This window comes from Macaca mulatta, chromosome 7 (genome assembly GCF_049350105.2).
Source record: "Macaca mulatta isolate MMU2019108-1 chromosome 7, T2T-MMU8v2.0, whole genome shotgun sequence".
Classification (NCBI taxonomy): domain Eukaryota; kingdom Metazoa; phylum Chordata; class Mammalia; order Primates; family Cercopithecidae; genus Macaca; species Macaca mulatta.
The window spans coordinates 27223110-27243439 of NC_133412.1; the positions used below are offsets into that span (position 1 = coordinate 27223110).

Consider the following 20330-nt stretch of genomic DNA (forward strand, 5'->3'; position numbering starts at 1 on the left):
TGTCATGGGTTCACCATTTTTTAACAAATTAATAAAAGTGTTTAGATTTTTTTCTTCATTTTCATTCCTAAGATGATACATATTGATAGTGAGGTCCTGAGATCACAAAGTTTGAGAACTGTCAGCCAAGCAAGTGTCAGAGCCAACTCCAAGCCTATGAACTTTAGTGCCCACAACATTGACCACTGCATGAAACCACCTCTCTCAATCAGTGGTGTCATTTGGAAAGTTTCCTTGGCCTGGCATGGTGGCTCATACCTGTAATCTCAACACTTTGGGGGGTCGAGGCTAGTGGATCACTTGAGCTCAGGAGTTCAAGACCAGCCTTGGCAACATGGTGAAAACCTCTCTACCAAAAATACAAAAAATTGGCTGGTTGTGGTGGTGTGCACCTGTGGTCCTGGCTACTAGGGAGGCTGAGGCAGGAGAATCACTTGAAAGTGGGAGGCAGAGGCTGCAGTGAGCCGAGATCACACCACTGCACTCTAGCCTGGGTGACAGAAGTGAAACCCTGTCTCCAAAAAAAAAAAATAAGTTTTCTTGAAGGCTTTTTCCCTCACCTTGTCTAACATAATTGAGAGCATACAATAAACACAATTTTATATGCTGTTTTTTGGCATTTAAAACAGGGCTCCCCAACAGCCTATAACAGTCCATAGCCTGTCACCACCTGCGGCACAACAGGTGAGCGGCAGGCAAGCCAGCCTGAGCTCCACCTCCTATCAGATGAGCAGCTGCATAAGATTCTCATAGGAGCACGAACCCTATTGTGAACTGTGCATGCCAGTTCTATGCCTGATGATCTGAGGTGGAACAGTCTCATCCCAAAACCATCCCCCGTCTGTGGAAAATTGTCTTCCATGAAACCATCCCCTGGTACCAAAAAGATTGGGGACCACTGATTTAAAATAACAACATTAGCATTGACCTGGCTTAAAACCCTCTAACGGCTTTCCATTTTACTTGGAATGAATCCAGACTCCCTATTCATCATGTCCTAAGAGCCCTTCCTGGTCCCCTGCCTGCCAGCCTCTTCAACTTCACCTCCCAACGTTCTCACCCTCCCTCACCTAGCTGAGGCTTCGCTGATGGGCTTTCTCCAACTTAATCGGCTCATTCCTGCCTCAGGACATTTGCATTGGCTGTGCCCTCTGCCTGGAACACTTTAATCCCAAGGTATTCATATGGAAGTTTCCTCTGAACACTTGGGTCACAGTTCCAGTGTCACCTCACCCTCTCGATGAGACCTTTTACATTACCAAGTTCTTTCTTAACAATTCTGATATTATCTTACTGATTTCTTTCTTTATTATCTGTCTTCATCCCACTAGAATATAATCTCCATGAAAACAGAAATTTACTCACAACTACAATTTTAATGCCCAGAGCAGGATCTAGCCATTGGTAGATACTCTACAAATATTTGTTGACTATAGGTGCTCTATAAATACTTGTTGAATTAATTATTTTACAACTTTTTAGTAAATGCTACATATTTAACTTTTTACTAGGCATTTTCCCACAGATGCACCATAGATTCAAACTCAATATATCAAGACAAGAGCTCATCCTCATACTACCTTAACCAGTTGCCCCTCCTGGGTTTCCTATACCAGTATCTGATACCATCACATCCACCCCAGCATCCAAATCAGAAATCTGAGATTTCTCCCTCTCCCCAACACACCATATCAAATCACTCCCCAAATACCTGACGGCTTGTGTTCCTGCCCAAGCTATGCTTCACTTCTGGAACTTTCCTCCTGTTGTCCCCTCTGCTGGGATGCCCATCCTCTTTCTTCTTATCTGCTTCAATATGTTTGATCCTGGAAGGGTCAGCATGGGATGGGGGGGTGAGGAGGTCTTCCAGGAAGACTTTCTGAGCCCTGGCCACTCCCTACCTCTGTGAGTGGCTTGCAGACCACTCATCGGTAGTTCCATGATGCCCCCATACCTCACTGCTTCTTAACTCCTGACTTACAATTATTTATATGCTGGTTCCCAGCCCCGTCTCACAAGACTGCGAGCTACTTGAGAGCGGGTAATCTAACTGACCTATGGGGGCCAAGAACCAAACTCAGCACCTGCTCAATAAAAGGAAGCTAGTGTCTTAAGGGTAAAGGAGTCAGCAGACAGCTGTGTGGACTTGAGTAGGATACTGAATCTCTTTGAGTCTTGGTTTCCTCAGCTATATAATCAGGATTATAGGGAGGCTGTGAGTATTCGATGAAATGAGGTAAATGCCCCTACAGCACCTGAAAGACAGTGCTCAATAAGTGAGCACCATATGATGGAAGGAAGAAAGGAGGGAGGACAGGGGGAGCATGCAAGGATCCAAGCTTCAAGCGATGTGTTTAATGAGTAAATAAAAAGGTACATTTTCATGCTAATTATATTTTTACAAAAATAGAATTCTTTATTGAGACAATTAACCATAGATATTTATTTCTATAATAAACTATGGTAGCCATGAGATCCATATAACATCAGAACAAGATTTAAAGAAAAATTAGTACCTTGGTACAATTACTTTCTTCATGAATACTTAATTATATCAATCACTGTTCACTCTAATTATGGTTTTTATCTCAGCATCTACCAAAATGTGTTAACCTGAGTCCTTTACCTTAGAAACCAAATTTGCCAGTTATGGGCATTGGCTTAGCACAGTTTAGACTTCAGGGTCTTTCACAGAAATTAAGGCTACAAGCAATATATTTTTTTTTTTCAGACGGAGTTTCGCTCTTTTGCCCAGGCTGGGGTGAAGTGGCATGATCTCAGCTCACTGCAACCTCCGCCCTCCGGGTTCAAGCAATTCTCCTGCCTCAGCCTCCCAAGTAGCTGCAATGACAGGCGCCTGCCACCATGCCTGGCTAATTTTTGTATTTTTAGTAGAGACGGGGTTTCACCATGTGGCCAGGCTGGTCTTGAACTCCTGACCTCAGGTGATCCACCTGCCTGGGCCTCCCAAAGTGCTGGGATTACAAGCATAAACCACTGCTCCCGGTCAAGCAATGTTTCTTCTACAACAGGTTTCTGTTCAAGAATCCTTGCAAGAGATCTGCAGCTACTCAAATAGCTATTCTAGTAAATGCCCCCCTTCTTCTTGCGGTCCTTAAATCTCCTTGGAAAAATTTTAAGTCCCCCTTCTGGTGACTAGGACTAGCTGAGAGGGGCACACGAGCCCCGATCAACCTCCCTGTTTCTCCCCTTCCGAGCATGCTCAGACATTTTACCACCTCTTCTTCCTTCCCAACCCACCCAACACAGGTTAATCAGATGCCCTGAAGAGAGGGGAGGGTGGGGGTTGAGGGGTGAGGATTCTTTTCAGATTTCTAGGCTGACACTCTGATTTTGGGTGACTCAAATTGTTTCTATGAAAGGAGTCCCACAAAAAACTCTTTTCCCTAGGGCACCTGTACTCACAGGGGAAGCCAGGCCACCTCTGCCTCCGAAATATTTGTTCCCTATCTCCAATATTCTGAACAAGAGAGAAAAGCCATGCTACTACAAGATGTCACCGGTCTGTTTAAAATCCTATAAGTGTCTCTTCACAGATCAGAAAAAAAAGAGGGAGGAGAGTTCATTTTTCCAACTTCACTGTTTTTCTATTTAAGGAAAGCTTCTCCTTGCTCCCTTCTTTATGGGAGCAATTTATCAGCCTTATCAACCATTTTATAAAGTTAAAAATACTCCAGCTACAAATTACAATCTAAAAACAGCTTGGAGAACACAAAACCTGTGATTTATAGAATGACACATTTAAATAAACCTTAATAAAGTTCTTAAACAGCTACAAAAGGCTTTCTGCTCTTTCTGCTCGACCACTGGCCGAGCTCCTTGTTCAAATAACAAGATGAACTTACTACCTCTTTGGAGATATGTATCCCCCTTTTCCTACGTGTTGCAGAGAAAACCTATCTAATGACCTTTTGGGGGCCTTAAAAAGCATTTGTCATTTAAAGAAAACACACTGTGGAATAAATATGAGGCGCTTAGCCTCAGCACATCTGTGATTGATTTGTGTAATTAGTAAAAACCAGCTCGCGGCATCCAGGAGGAGTGACCCAGGCCTGAACACTCGTCCAGTTCTGGACTTTCCCCAGAGCACATCTGGAAGGTGAGTGGGAGCAGAGCTGCCATGCCAGGTGGAGATGGGCTCACAGGTAACCAAATCCATGAAGTCATCAAAGCCTTAAGATTAGTCGCACTCTTTCATGTCACTTTCCAAACTTTTTGTTGTTTTATTATACTGTTTGACAGAACTAAAGTTTTTCCAGCCTTGACAAGATAATTGCTTCCATATCACAGTAGAATTGAAGAAAAAAAAAAAAACCATACACAGCCCTGTATCTCACTGACAATGATAAATTGTTATCAGATAATATCATCTCACAAGTACACAGTACCAGTACTTGCATAGTTTTGAGCATGAATTTTCTAAATAGGACCTCAACCAATTTTTTTTTAATTTAGCTGTATCCTTGGTGGGGGACAGTTCCTCTTTATGAAAAGTCCTGAGGGCATAGGGTGCTTTTAAAATAAGTTACAGGTATAAATAGTGACTCCAAACCCACAGTGAACTCCACAAAACTCATATGGGTTTCAATAATAGATTGGGATAAGGCATGTCCTTAAAAGGCACCCATGATTCAGTTTAGAGACTTAGTCTCCTTTATCCAAATGTCTCTGGTCCAGAAATCTGGCTGGAAATCTCATTAGAACAAATTTAATTTAATTTGTTTCTCAGTGGCAGTTGAGTTGGAGCATTTGCCAGCAGAAGGTGTCCTCAAGCTTCCAGACGATTCTACAAAACAGTTTGCCTAGGGACAGGCCCGCCCCTCCCACAGCGCTAAGCTATGACACTCCGCACAAGACATGAAGTCTCTTTCAATAGAGGGCTCATTTCCTCCACATAGTCATATCGAACTGAGTGTTTCTGGACGTTTCTCCTTTAGATTCCAAATAAAGGAAACATTTGCTGATTAGGGGTTTAGGGAAGACAGTTTTTAAAAAAAAAAAAAAAAAAAAAAAAAAGGATATAGCCATTAGCTTTTCCAAATTTATGACAACCCAAGAGGTCACTTATCATCAGGTAGAGTAGGCAGAGCACTGAAGTGCGAGCCAGAAGACTTGGTTCCGGTCCTAGCCTTGCCTACCGCTGATCCTCAGCCCCTGGGGGGATCGGGCTCCTCCTCTGTAAAACGAGGGACTGGACTCAGTATCTCTGAAATTCTCTGCCAGAGTAAAGATTCTAGGTTTCAACAAGATACATACTTTTTGTTCTTTGTTCCCACTTCTTCTCCCAGGAAATTCCACCCAATATAGGAAACAAAAGGGAGTCTGGTCTGTGGGTTCTTTTCACTGTACATTCCAAGCCAATCACAACATAAGCAGCGTACTGAAGTTAACCAGAGGAAAGTCCATAAACCAACTACAACCCAGCCTACATCACATGACCATCCATCACAGATGTCCTAAGTGCCACCATCCCACAGGCAGTGATGCTCCCACCCATCCGCTCTCTTGAAGCCTTGCACACCACAGCTGGATTTGCCTACACATCTGCCCCAGCCCACCTACCAGGATGGGGCACTGGCTGGAATCTACTGGAGCTCTCATCAGAGAATAATTGCCTGGATAAAATCCACCAGGCACCAAAGACAGACTGATGTAGTAAAGAAATAGCACATGTCACTTCATTAAATAATTAAACTGGTGTTTTAGAAAGTCAACATTGTGTCTTAAAAAACACAATCTGTTTACATTTGGTCAGATGTTTTCAGCTGAATAAAGGATTACTTCCAAACAATCTGCTGAGAGATACAGGGAAGAATATTTAGGTGCTTATGAATGATGCTGGGATTTGACAGGGTTGGCCCCAAGACATGGCTTATCCATAGTAAATTTATTCCAAAAGAAACTTTTGGTAGAGAAATAAGAGAAAGGAGATTATGGGGTTATTCAACATTTGTTTCGCATTTATGAAAATAAAATCTTTCCCAGACTGTAGGTTCCTTGAGGGCAGGAACAGCATCCCTTTGATTCACTCTGTTGTTCCTTGCGGGGGGCATCAGTGGACCTGGTCCTAAACTGGCACCCAGTTTATTGTTGGTAAATGAACAAGCATTCAGACCATAGGTTCTGCATTGGAGAATATGTATGCAACTCTCACTGCTGTTGGGACTGGACAGAGAAGTGACAGAAGATTGGGCCTACCCGGGAATGGCCTCTAAAGAGATGCCAGCTATTACCAACTCTGCCAGGCCTTGGAGTTGTTATCACTACTGGCTCCATTTCACTATGGAGCTTTCAATTCTGTGTTAAAGCAGTTTAGGAGAGGGGTGGCAGGGAGTGGGAAGACCTCAGACAGCTGACTTTCTTTAAAAGACTGGAAGTACGTGGCTATCTAAGGGGCTTTAAGGGCTAAGAAAGCCTCATCACCCGCCACATGGTGCTGGAGGCCAAAGCCACATGTTGGGTGATCTTAACGGGGAGTGAGAGAGTATGATGGTGAAATTGTCCCCCATTCAAAAATTCTCATTCTCTGTAGACTAATGTTCTTACAAATATGTTGTTTTCTTTTCACTTGCCTCATTTACAGCATATTGTCCTTAGAAAAACAGGACTAAAAAAAGCCAAAACATTTTTCAGTTAAACCTGTTGCTAATCAGGCCCTTCCAGGGAAAAACAGGGAATGGAAAAGAGACAGTGATCCCTGCCCATCCCAATTCCAAATCCAAGTCACCTGCACAGCCAGTCTTCAGTACCGCTAACATGCCAGGGCACTCCCATGTGGGGTGAGGCTGGGGAACACCGGAGTTTCCATCTTTATAGTGGTAGAACACCTGCTCTAGAACAGGCTTCTTGCTGTAGACAACACTGCTAAGTAAGCTCCCCCTTCAATGCCATGCAGTTTTTGAAAGGTATTTCTGAATGAGTTGGTGTTAAGTACAATTTTAGAAATTAGAATATTTTAGCTAATTACAGGTCAGTGGGAAAGTGTATGAGGGGAGGGATGTCCTCCTTTTACTCCATTGTCTCACACCCTTCTGCAAATCAGGCCCCAAATCCCTGAAGGGAGCTAGAATTTCAGGCCTTCAGATCTCCACTTAATTTTTAAAATATTCACACACTTGCTTGCAGACTAATTGCACTTAAGTCATCCCAGATCCTCCTAAGTCATCCTAGATCCTCACACATTTCTCCTTTCCCCATGCTCTCATATTACCTTTAAATACAAGTTGTTTTTTGTTTTTTGTTTTGTTTTTTCTGTTTTCGTTTTTTGTTTTTTTGAGATGGAGTCTTGCTCCATCACCCAGACTGGAGTGCAGTGGTGTGATCTTGGCTCACTGCAACCTCCACCTCCCAGGTTCAAGTGATTCTCCTGCCTCAGCCTCCTAAGTAGCTGGGATTACAGGCATGCTTCACCATGTCCGGCTATTTTTTGTATTTTTGGTAGAGACGAAGTTTCACTATGTTGGCTAGGCTGGTCTCAAACTCCTGACCTCAAGTGATCTGCCCACCTGGGCCTCCCAAAGTGCTAGGATTGCAGGCGTGAGCCACTGCACCCAACTAAATACAATATTTCTATTAGACTTATTTATGCACTTCTTTATTTCCCAATGAGAAAACCAGTTCTAGGTGGGCAAGAGTTTGTCCTTTTCATTATTTTGTCTTTATAGCAAGCAAGACTTTCTATTAGCAAGTTGACAATGTCATGTGACTCACAGATGAGGAAGACAGAAATTATTAAATTAAAAACAACATCTTGGGCCAGGCACAGTAGCTCACGCCTGTAATCCCAGCATTTTGAGGGGCCGAGACGGGTGGATCACAAGGTCAGAAGATTGAGACTATCCTGGCCCACATGGTGAAACTCTGTCTCTACTTAAAAAATACAAAAATTAGTTGGGTGTGATGGCACGTGCCTGTAGTCCCAGCTACTCAGGAGGCTGAGGCAGGAGAATCGCTTGAACCCAGGAGGCGGAGGTTGCAGTGAGCCAAGATCGCACCACTGCACTCCAGGTTGGCAACAGAGCAAGACTCGTCTACAAAAAAAAAAAAAATCTTAAATGTCTAGAGACTCAGAATAGTCAAATAATTTATAATCTGTGTTTCAGAATGTCATTAAGAAAAACAACATGTTTGAAGAATGTAAATCAAGAAAACTTTCTCAAAGTGTGACAAGTTGTGTTTTTAATAAGAAAGCTGTAAAAGAATATTATTTTAGTAGCATAAAAGTTGAGATATATTCACATATAAATATTTTTATAATATGAAAAAAAACTTTGAGAATAATGGAAAAGACTTTGCAGAAGTTTAAATGTAAACCCTTACTTTGGTATATAAAACAGGGGTATTTTGTCCCTTGGACTAGAGTTAATTATTAAAGTGGAAGGTTTTGTAAAAGGAGAAACATAAATAGCCTGTTCCTATGGGGACAATATTCTTGGCATCATTTTGCTCTTTGTACGTCTTATTGTTTTCAAAACACTAGAACTGGGATAAATAGCAAGGCAATGTCAAGTTTTGAAATTGTTGCTATAGAAGCATCTATTCCAGAATTTCCCAAAGTGAGTTCCATATGGCACCTGTTCTACAGGACATCATATGTGTTGCTTATAAAAAGCAGCATTCCAGCCAGGCACGGTGGCTCACGCTTGTAATCACAGCACTTTGGGAGGCCAAGACGGGCAGATTACAAGGTCATGAGATCGAGACCATCCTGGCTAACACAGTGAAACCTCGTCTCTACTAAAAAAAAAAAAAAAAAATTAGCCAGGCATGGTGGTGGGTGCCTGTAGTCCCAGCTAGTCCGGAGGCCCGGGAGGCAGAGCTTGCAGTGAGCCGAGATCACACCACTGCACTCCAGCCTGGGCGACAGAGTGAGACTGTCTCAAAAACAAAAACAAAAACACACACACACAAAAGAAAAAGCAGCATTCCATGCCAAATGAGTCACCAAATCTCACTGACTCTAAAGCACGATTGATTGTTAGAAATACCATTATCAAAGCCAAAATTCGACCAAATGGGGAATCTGACATTTACATAAAGGTAGGGCAACAAAGAGCTACAACCTCAGTGTAAAAGAGAAATCTTCATGCAGAAAGGGACTGCAAGGAAACTAGCCTGTGTCAGCTTTGCACTAACTAAAGGGAGAGACAGGATCTCTCTTGAAAACATGGACCTCAAGCTGCTAATCACTAGAATCTGCAATCTGAATTCAAAAAATATATGGAAAGAGAAAGATCTCAGGCTGGCAGCAGTGCCCACAGGGAACTGGAAGAAGTCACACAAATGCTCTCTGGAAAACCTGACTTCAGTCCAGATCAAAGGATATTGTAATATACTTTTGACTGTAAAGACATAGCCAAGTTTTAGAGATGTCAGATGTGAGAATACATATATATATGCATCCTGGAGTCAAATATAGTAGTGTTTCTTTACATTCAGACTTGTCAGAGCCTACAATTCACAGACTAATGTGAATTGTAAATTTTTAAGCCTGAAGAGAGAAGATGGGGAGGTGAGAGTGGGAAGAAATAGAATTTACTGGACAGTAGAACTCCCAAATATTATTTAGAAAATATTGAACAAAGAACTGATGGTGAAAACAACCCAAATGTCGATAGATGCATACATGGATAAACAAAATGTAGTATATAGACGCAATGTAACGCAATTCAGCCTTAAAAAGAAGAGAAATACTGCCACATGCTACAACATGGATGAATCTTGAGAACATTATGCTAAATGCTAATGACAAAAGCATGTCACAAAAAGACAAATACTATATGATTCCATTTATATGAGGTAATTAAAGTAGTAAAACTCATAGAAAAAGAAAGTCGAATGGTGGTTGCCAGGGACTAGGAGAAATGGAGAATTGTTATTCAGTGGATATAAAGTTTCAGCTTTGCAGAATGAAAAAATTTTAGAGATCTGTTGCAAAACAATGTGTACCTACTTAGCACTACCAAACTCTACACTTAAAAATCGTTAAGTTGGTAAATTTTATGTTATGTGTTTTTTACCATAATTAAGCTAATATAGACCATGATTGTAAAACCTACTTCATATGGTTATTGTAACTATTGAGCTAATACAGGTAAAACATTTAGACAATGCCTGAAGCATAGTAAGTACTATTTAAATGTTAGCTATAATTATGACTTGTTTGTATCCCTACTTGTTAGTGTCAACAATATCATGATTCTACAAAGAAGCTGACCCCACAACATTGATGCCACTACATGGGTACTGTCACTGACTGGCTGTCCTCTCCAACAGGTGATAGGCAATTGCTACTTGTCACTCTCCTGGAAAGCCCATCTATTTCTCTGACAAGTATGGAAATAAAACCTTAAGCCTTCCACAACATGAATAGCTACTAAAATTTGTGAGATCACACTTCGCCATGCCCATCAAGAGCACACTTTTTAACATACTCAGGACATAAGGTCCGGGAGGCACCATGGCCTGACACATAGCAAAGGCTTAGTGAATATTTATTAAATGAGTGAAATCCTTAAATAGTGGGACCAAAATATCCTTTCCAGTATAAGCTTAGGTCTCAGTTTGATAAGGTCATCATACAAATTACGGCAAAGTAGATAGCAGTCCAGGACTCCTATTCAGAGGCCCAATTATTTTTCTATGGTGATTCCTCCTCTGCCTAAAAAAGTATATCCTGCTCTATTTAAATCAGCCAAGAACCAGCCAAAACACCTGGAAAATCCACTCTATGTCTTTCCTAGAATGAAAGGATGTATAAATAACTAAGAAATGTATCATCTGTAGCCCAATTAACTATTGTATCATATTAATATTAACACAACTGAGAAAAACAGCATTCTACATTCTGAAATCAGTTCCATAACCACATTTAGATCTTAAGACCCTGAGCCCCTTTGCCACATTGATGGTCAGGCTGCACACGTTTACACAGACCAGATCCAGAGCCTGCAGGGATGGCCCCTGGGGTAGGTAGAGTAAGTGGCAACTGTGTGAGTGACTGTAGGCATGTCAGAATGGCTCTCTTTGCTGCAACTGCCTCAAGCATGGGAAAGGGCTATAGAAACACCCAACAACATGAAATGACTAGAAGGCCTTCTATATGGCAGGTAACATTCAAGATTTTATTATAGATGTATTGATGAGTTAGATGTACTTCTTTTCCTCAAGGAGCTAATGGTTAAGCTAGGTGAGTTCATAATAGACTGGCTAAACTGGGGAAAGAAATCCTGTACCCTGAACAGACATCTTTTGTCCACCTTGCCCTGTCTTACTGCAGGTAAAATATGCTTCAGCGACAGTGACCTGGCAAGAGGGCTGAAAGGATTTTAAATCCTCTGGAAAAATTCAACTGGGGGAGATCAGCTGTTTGCTTAACTGGCCCCTCTGCTTTTGAAAAGGTGAATAGGGTCTAATGTTGTTGACAAAACAAAAAGTCAGCAGATTGGACTTTACTCTGGTCTGTGTTCAAGGAAGCAGAACTTGGGATATTCTTCTAGGTTTTCTAGCCCAGTGGTTCTCAAAGTACAGTTCTAGGGTCTAGAGCCCAGCGGGCAGTGCTTTAACCAGCCCTCCATGTGGTTCCCATGCACGCTAAAGCTTGAGAACCACTGGTCCTGCCCAATTCACCGGATTAGGAAAGAACACAGATGGTCAACGGGGACTAACAATGGATTCAAAACGAAGATTGTGCAATTAACTAGAGCTTTCAGTGTAAAACAACAAAAGGGAAAGAAAGGGACACAGAAAAGAAACATGTTTGTTAAATCAAACATTTCAGAAACCTAATCACAGACAGGTGGTGTGCCTTACGGCTGGGTTCAACCATCAAGCTGCTCATGTCTTTGGGGCAATTATTATTCTCCCTTGCTCTTTTAAAATGCAAATACCGATGAAAGAATAAAAATTCTAGTTGCTTAACATCTGGCTGTGACCAATTTTATCAGAACCCAGAAAATAACCTAAATGTAGAAGTTAGAAGTCACTGAACATTAGTTTCGACTTCACAGTTTTAACAGACAACTTAGAGGAACAGTTGCCTATTCAAGCTTAGTGCGTCTGCACATACAAATCATTGACTACTCTTCTGTGTTCTAAGAGGTTTAAATGGGGTTTGTCCCTTCATAGTCTTGAGATTCTTCAGCCTTAAGCCTTTGGAATATGAAAACTAGATCTCTTAGAAAACACCCGTTAGCAGATGGTCTTGCTTTGTTCTCATGTGGAAGGAAAATCAACAGACTAGGAAGCCACAGGCCACATTCCCATGCTTGTCTTTGTTGGACAAAGGAGGAATTATGAGCATGTAAATATCCCCAGCCCCATGCCTACTCTGAAGTAGCACTAAGATAAGTTCTAATTCTGAGTAGCTAAAATCAAGACTCTGCTTTACTTCAACTGTCAAGAGATTAACAAAAAAAAGGCAAAAATATCAACATAATCTACTCTTAGTTTGGGGCATGTTATCCTAAAAACAGAAAATTAGGAATGGGAACAGATGTGCCTCACTTTAAGAAATCTCAACTTCCCAGAAAAAGGGAAAAATATTGAAAACGTATTTTCATTGTAAAAAGGAATGCACTAATCTCCCTCAGTACATGTAAGAGAACAGAAGATGCCAAGATTTCATTTATATTCAGTCTTTTTGGAATAAAATGATTTTTTAAAAAATCACCTTCATGCATATCGTTGAATCCAGTGTCGTTGATAAAACCCAAAGAAGGGAAGAACAACTGGATAAATCTCTGAGAGTTATGGTTACCATTTCATTCTCAAGGACAATCTTTTTCTTGTGTTGTTCAAAATGTCAATGCCATATCTACATTTAAGTTTTTGGTAAAACTTTTTTAAAATTTACAAGTATATTTAGATGATATAGACATTACATTTTACAGTTGATTCATTGGGTCAAAACTTTTCTGATATTGAAGATGTGTGGCTAAATAACTATCCTTTAAAATGTATAAGAAGTGATAAAAACAGAATCCTAATTTATAAATTTGCTAATTTTTCTTTCTTCCTACTAGTATTATCTATAGATCAACTTTTAGCTGATGAATTGCTGTCTAAACAGCTTTGGTGTCAGACTACCAATTACTTCTCCCTAATATAAAACACATTTACCCTCAGCCCAGATACATTTAGTGTGTTAGATAAGAAACCATCTTCCCAGTAAAGATACCTCAAAATTTCTTATTAGTGATTCGCAGACTTCTGTTCTAAATTAAAACTCTACAAGCTTACCTGTCATCATACCAAAAACATTTCAACAAAAACTAAAGTATGCACGGAAGGAGTACTCACTGGTTGACTACCTAAATAAGAAAATAAATAAATAAAATTCCAGCTAGATACATATTCTTCTTGGGTGCAAAGCTCAAGTCAACTATCAATTACATAATTGTAATACTGTCACTTGAATCAGTCATTAAAAACTCTCAATTTATTATTATTAGTAAAGAGCTATGAAGAAGAGTCATTTGTAATATCATATGAAAAAAAAATGCTTTTTACCAACCTGGGCTGAGAAACCACAGAAGAAACCAAACCAGAAATGCACAAGTGTAAATGCAAAATTCTTATAGAAGAAATAGCATAAGAATTTGCACATTCGGAAATAAGACCACCTTCCATGAACAAGGAGAAGCCTTTGGAGATATCTAAACTGTGCAAATGAATAGTCGCTGGCTAAGACTGCTTGCAATCCTTCCTGGCCGCTGATGCCAACACCAATGTGAGCACCTACAAAGGAAAGAGGAACACTGTCATTCCCAAAACAAAGCCACGATCTCTTTCGGAAACTTGTCATTCCTCTTTTATTTATGGAAACTTGTAGCCATTGCAATTACAAATTTTCACATATATTATCTCATGAAACGCTTATGATAGGTATTTATCTTAGTTTTACAAAAGAGGAAGCCAGGCTCAGAAAAGTTCAGTGACTTACAGAAGTTGTTAGAATTTTAAGTGGCAAAGATAGGGTTAAAGTCACATATTACAAATGTGGGCCTGGTGTTCTTTCCTCTACACTGTACCTACTTACTTCCTCAAATAGTACAAGGTGAATGACGTCCTTTTCTAGCCTAAAAATACATAAATGGTTTATTTAAAGACAAAGAAATTTTGTTATGAATGCTAATAATGGTGGTAGCATTGGACCCAGAGGTATCATTCATTTTAGAATCACTGGCAAAATTAAATTTTAACGCAATCTAGTGATTATATATTGCCAAACGCTGAAACTGAGGACCCCATGTATGCAGCATACCCCATTGAGCAAATATCCTCTTACTTTTAATCATGCTGACATCATTGGCTCCATCACCAATGGCCAAAGTAACAGCATTTCTGTACTTCTTCACCAGCTCTACCACTTGGGCTTTCTGGAGTGGAGTGACCCTGCAGCAAACTACAGTCTTACACATGCAAGCAAGTTCTAGGAGATCACTCTTGACATCACTTTCTAGGGCATGAGCCTGCGTGATTAAAAATAAAATTCAAAAAAGAACAGGAAACAATAAATGTCTTGTTTCTCAACTGATTTGTTTGCTAAACTGTTTCATTCACTTCAAAAAGTCATTGTTGATTCAGAATCACACAAGCAACAAAAACTAAAGAAATAAGTGTTGAACTCCTACCAAGCGAATTTAAAAATACTACTAATGAATTTCAAAATAAAAATAAAAGAAACTGCCATTTATATGTCTTCCTTGATATAGTGCTGCACTGGAGAGAGAGAGTTAAATGCTGGAGAAGTTCTAGAAACCATTAAAATTGCTGAAAACAAAAGACAGAACCTATCTACCAGCTCACCAAGTTTAGAATGAACTACAAATGATGATGATTTGTTTATTCTATGTGATGGGCTTTTTGTTTCTTTGCATTGTTGTTTTGTATATTTAGTTTGTTGTTGTGATTATTAATGTGCAGGCAGGATGAAAAGCAGATGATCTGGGGATTGTCCCTTGAAGAACATAATGACTGAAACCCAGAGAGGCCTGTGCAAAAGAGGGGCATGCAAGCTGTGTCACAGACAGGGTTCCTCAACCGTTTCTACTCTTGCTCCTATCCAAATGCATAAGAGCCTTTAGATATGCCAAGAAAGTACTTAAAAAGATAGCACAATCCCTTCCAATTAACTGTGCAATATTTTTCCTAGAAAATGTTTTACTGTAAATTCTTTAATAAACACATTAAGAGGAAACAGAAATCCACTTACACTTTGAGTCATCAGTATCTTTGCGTGAATCTTTAGCAAGACATTCACAGCCCATCACAATCTGGCCCCTGCGTTCCTTTTGAGTTTTATCTTCTAGCATCACCCTTAAGTCTACACTTTTTTCCCATCATGCCAAATTGCTTGTTCCTCATGATTGAATGGGCTCTTTCTTGCCTCTGTGCCTTTGTACTTGCCATTACCTCTCCTTGAAAATATCACTCTCTCCAGGAAGTCTTCCCTGATTCTCCCACAAGGAAGTAAATTTGTCTCCCTCTGTGCTCTCAAAGCATTGTGTTCATTCCTCTTTTACAGTATTTGTCATACCACTGTGTGATTATCTCATCCACTAGACAGCATTCCCTAAAACAAGAACCATGTTCTATTCACAATCTTATCCTCAGACTTCAGCACTGTGACCTGGGCAGGCTTAATAAAAATGCCAATGGATGAATGGCTGGATCGGTAAATGAATATAAAAACATAACTCAGCACAGAAAATTCTCATGTTGAAACCTATAATCCCTAGGTGAAATTGTGAGTTGGCATTTTCAAATATTATCACTCTTTCTGAAAGAGAAAACAGATAACTGCCTGTCTTGCCTAGAATGGTCTCTTTCTCTCCCCCCGCCCCCTCTCTCTCTCTCTCTTTTTATTATCAGCAAGTGAAAAACTATGCTAAGACTCTGAGCAAAAACAAAGGCCCAATTACATTCTGCAAAACATCAGGATTTAAGCAAATTAGAATCATGATTTAGGAAAAAAAAAAAAAAAAAGATTTCTGACCATACTAGCAAAAACATAGACAAGTCTCCTTAAATTAAAAATGACATTTCATGGTTCCATGAGTTTCAGGCTTTGAAGCTGACGGGGTTCTTGAAGAGCATCTATCTTACCTCCTTCTTTCAATGTACTTAGAGACAGAGAGAGAAAATGGTATAAATTATCACCTGAGTACTCTAATGCCACCACACATTGGATCCTTTGAGCCTGAGAGAAAGTCAAAGTATAACTCATAAGGTCCCCTTTCTATATTGTGGTCTCTGGGCAATTCAGCTTGGGGGCCACCAGCTTTAAGACCCAGATGACAGTCATAATTTTCAGTTACTGTTATTCTGTGCAAAAGAGAATTTTGTGTCATTTGGACAAACTTTCAACTGAGTTTGGCCTGCAGCTGAGCTCTGTAACTTTCCATGGTGTAGAAGGCAACACATCATTATGTCTGGAATCCAGCTGGATAATGCTCTAAGCACTAAGAGCTAACAACAGACAGCTGATCGCAAGGGAGAAAACACAATATCCTCATATCCAACTTCTTTTGTCCTCTAAGAAACTGTCTACAAGAAGATATATTTATTTTCCAAACTCCAAAGTGAAAAATGATCATCAAAGCCAGAGAAAGATGTGAGATTAATTCTTTGTGCATATAAATTATAATTTCACTGGTGTGTAATTGGAGCTTTTGTATTTTAAATTAGAAACTCAGAAGAGTATTTTCATGTTTGTTCAAGATTTAGAATCTGAACTACATTAAAAGTACAATGCAAGTTCATTCTATTAGGACAAGAACCAGATTTCCTAATCAAAGCAAATTGTTTGGCATTGCTGTAAAATGCTGCTATTTAGAAAAACCACTAGAGGTATCTTAATGGCAATAATTTGGTATAGTAATTACATGAAGGTCAGGTTGTGCTCCACAAGTCACAAACATTAGTAAGAGCAATAATTATAATACATCCACCCACTTGCATTAATTTAATTAAGTAATAGTGAGCTGTAACACTCCCCTCTAGAAAGGCACTTAAATAATACTGCTAAGTGGTCTACAGTCATTTAGACAAGATTGATATTCTGTGAATTTAGCATTTATTTGGAGCCTCCCCTTCACTGTGGTGATCCAAACAATAATGTATGAGATATAGATTAGAAGTTTCCTTTCCTTTTGCAAACAGGAAATCATCGCGTATGCCCTGTATTTAGTAGTGACATTTGTCTGGAAAAGACAAAGGAGGTCTCATTATGATAGCACAAAAGAGATGATTACTGCGGTGAAGAAAAAGAAAGGACAAAAACCTTAGGCAAACTCACCAAACTGTGGCCATTTATGATTAAGGCATAATCTCCTGTTACGGTTTCTTCTACAATAGAATCCAACTCCAGCTGCTGCTTTTTTTCACAAACTACATGGCCATTGGAAACATTTCTGTTTTGTCCAGACAAATTTTCTTTTGCTTTCCTTAAAGGAGAGAGTGAAAAGTGAAACATAACAAAGCATACAGAGCATACCTACTAACTCTAACAAGAAACTCGCCTAGAGGTAAATTTATTTCACCACTATTCAGACAGAATATGGCATAAGACCCAGTTTCAGTAAGCAAGCTGGATAATTCTTTGTGATGGGAATACCATAGCAAATTTCCAAATTCCAGTATGTAGGAGAGTAAACATAGTGAAAACACAATCATCTTAAACGTTTCAAATTACCTAAAAGCTAAATCACCATCTTGAGCTGCGTTTGAACTAGGGGATCTTGATAGATTTGGTACTTAAGATTGTCTGAGCTTCAAGGGCTTAAGAACCACTGTCTGACATGCAATACTGTTAAATAATGGAAAGCACAAGACTAAAGACAATTGATGAAATCTTCTAGGAATTCTAGGGCATCTATCTATAAAATAAATTCATCAATTCGAGGTACAATGTAATATGATCCAGCTTAAAATAGCGGTCCTCTGAGAAATATATTTTTTAAAAATTTTAACAAGAAAAAAAACGATGGTACTTACTGAATGGGCATAGCCATTATAATAGAATAGACAATTTTAAGCAAAAAATGTACTCATTAGCTTAAAAAATATAATAAATCTTCTAGGATAAAAACTAGACACCAAATTATAGAGGCTTGTTCCAAATGGAAACGCCCTCCAAATGCTCCAGATCTAATTAGCAGTAGCTATAAAACAATCCTGCCCACATCCCATGCATCTCTGCCATCTAAGAGGAAGATTGTAGGGTGACAGAGCACCCTTAGAAGTGGCATTCTACTGTTCTCTCCAAAATGGAAAGATGATGCCTTTAAAGGAAGGGAATTTCCTCTTCAAGAGCACTTGAGTGCAGGCTTTGAAGTAACGTAGGGCGAGCTGACATACCTACAGAAGTTTCAACCACAACCAGAGAACTATCCAGCATGGGTCATAACCGGCATTCACAAAATGAGCGCTCAGGAGAACATGGGGAGTGACAGAAGACCAGAAAGTGAATACTGTGTCTTTTGGTGAAATGAAATTACTCATCCTGTGTAGAAAATATTTATTAAAATCCTTTTACGCTGAGTCTTCTCTGAAAGAAGAGAATGTCCACTTACCAAAATAACTATTTTAGCCCTCGGCTGTCTAATTATTTGAAAATGTAACACCAGTTGTTTACATACTAAGTTTAAAAACAAAAACAAAACAAAAAGATACATGAACTTCAAGCTCAATATCTCCTTCTGCTGTCCAGGACCAAAATCACATCTGCGTTTAGGAACCCAGAGGTCACATGGTTCCAAGAATGATATCATACGTTTAACAGTCAGTTTGCAGAATCAAAGAAAAAGATTTATAAAGTCAGAGTGCTACGTGTGAAATTTAGGGAGTTACAAAGAGGAGAGGGAGGTAGAACAGACATGAAAAATCATTGTTTTACGTGAGAGGATCAGACTTTCCCATCAGATAACTATGTCAGGGAATCCTCCTCACAGTCATGAAAATTTACAGTGCCAAATAATAAAGAAAGCAAGGGAGACAAGTTCCTTGGAAATGAACATTTCTCCGACAATGTTGCAGAGCTCATAAATTGCGACTTCAGAAAGCACCACAGGGAAAACATCTCCTGAGTACTCATTTTGAGTAAAGTTCTCACTCGCTGTATAAATGACTCAATCTCTGTTTTCCCCTCAGAGAGTGAAAACATTCCAAAGAAGGGTGAAGTTCATTAAAGTATTGGCTGAAATTCTATTTACTTAGGACTTTTTTCTCCTTAAACTGTCTTCCTAACATCTCACATGAACCCTTTTCCAGGCAGAAAAGGGACAGTCTTTCTGGCTCTGCTGATATTGTCACTGCACTTTCTCTGCACAGGCCAACATCTCTTGGCCAGATTGGGCTTCCATATTTTTAGAACTTTGCCCACGCTCTATAGCTGTCATTTCTTTTTCTTCCTGGAACTTAGCTCTTCAAACACCAGCTGGTTCTCACAAAAACGATTTATTAGGAAGGGAAAAAGCTACACACAACTCCCTTCAATGACTACGAGCTATACATTTTTGCAAGCGTAACATACAATGCTTAACCACATAATACAAATAGCAAATGCTAAAACAAAAGAGTGCCTGTTTTTCCAAGCTGCGTAATGAAGGGCAGTTTATTACAAGTCTTGGCATGCGGAATTGCATGAAGAGTTGAGGCAACTGTGGCATTCACAGCCCCACGCCACCACAAGCACAGCAAAGCATAGTTAGGCACATACTGGCTTGCATACAACCTATAAAAAGAAAAGAGAATGGTCGGAAAAAAGAGTCGTCTAGTCAGTCCTCTTAAGGCACTCTATATTGAAAGGTTAAATTGATCTGTTGTGGCCGGGCGCAGTGGCTCATGTCTGTAATCCCAGCACTTTGGGAGGCCAAGGCGGGCGGATCACCTGAGGTCGGAGTTCAAGACCAGCCTGACCAACATGGAGAAACCCCATCTCTACTAAAAATACAAAATTAGCCAGGCTTGGTGGCACATGCCTGCAATCCCAGCTACTCAGGAGGCTGAGGCCGGAGAATCGCTTGAACCCAGGAGGTGGAGGTTGCAGTCAGCTGAGATTGCACCACTGCACTCCAGCCTGGGCAACAAGAGCAAAACTCCATCTCAAAAAAAAAAAAAAAAAAAAAAAGAATCTGTTGGGAAAGGGATTGAAACCATGACACCCTGTTTAAAAGAAGAGAATCTGGACTTTTTGATACAAAAGCCAGAGCTTTGAGCTTGGAACCTGGTAAACTGGATTCAGACACAAGGACTGCCTCTGACAGCTCATGTTTCCACAGTTGAGTTATCTGACTTCTAGCCACTTG

General features: G+C 39.9%; 1 protein-coding gene across 5 annotated transcripts in view; it reads right to left on the reverse strand.

Moving 5' to 3' along the window:
- ATP8B4 (ATPase phospholipid transporting 8B4 (putative)) overlaps positions 1-20330 on the reverse strand; it is a 315343-nt gene that overhangs the window by 24148 nt on the left and 270865 nt on the right. For all 5 annotated transcript variants that reach the window (XR_013395574.1, XM_077939397.1, XM_028850904.2 and 2 more), the window contains 3 exons: positions 17321-17468; positions 14309-14492; positions 13535-13758 (listed from right to left, as the gene is read on the reverse strand). Coding sequence is in view for 4 of the 5 variants with exons in the window: in XM_077939397.1 (XP_077795523.1) it covers positions 13535-13758; positions 14309-14492; positions 17321-17468 (556 nt within the window). In the remaining variant the exon portion in view is untranslated. The remainder of the gene's footprint in view (positions 1-13534; positions 13759-14308; positions 14493-17320; positions 17469-20330) is intronic.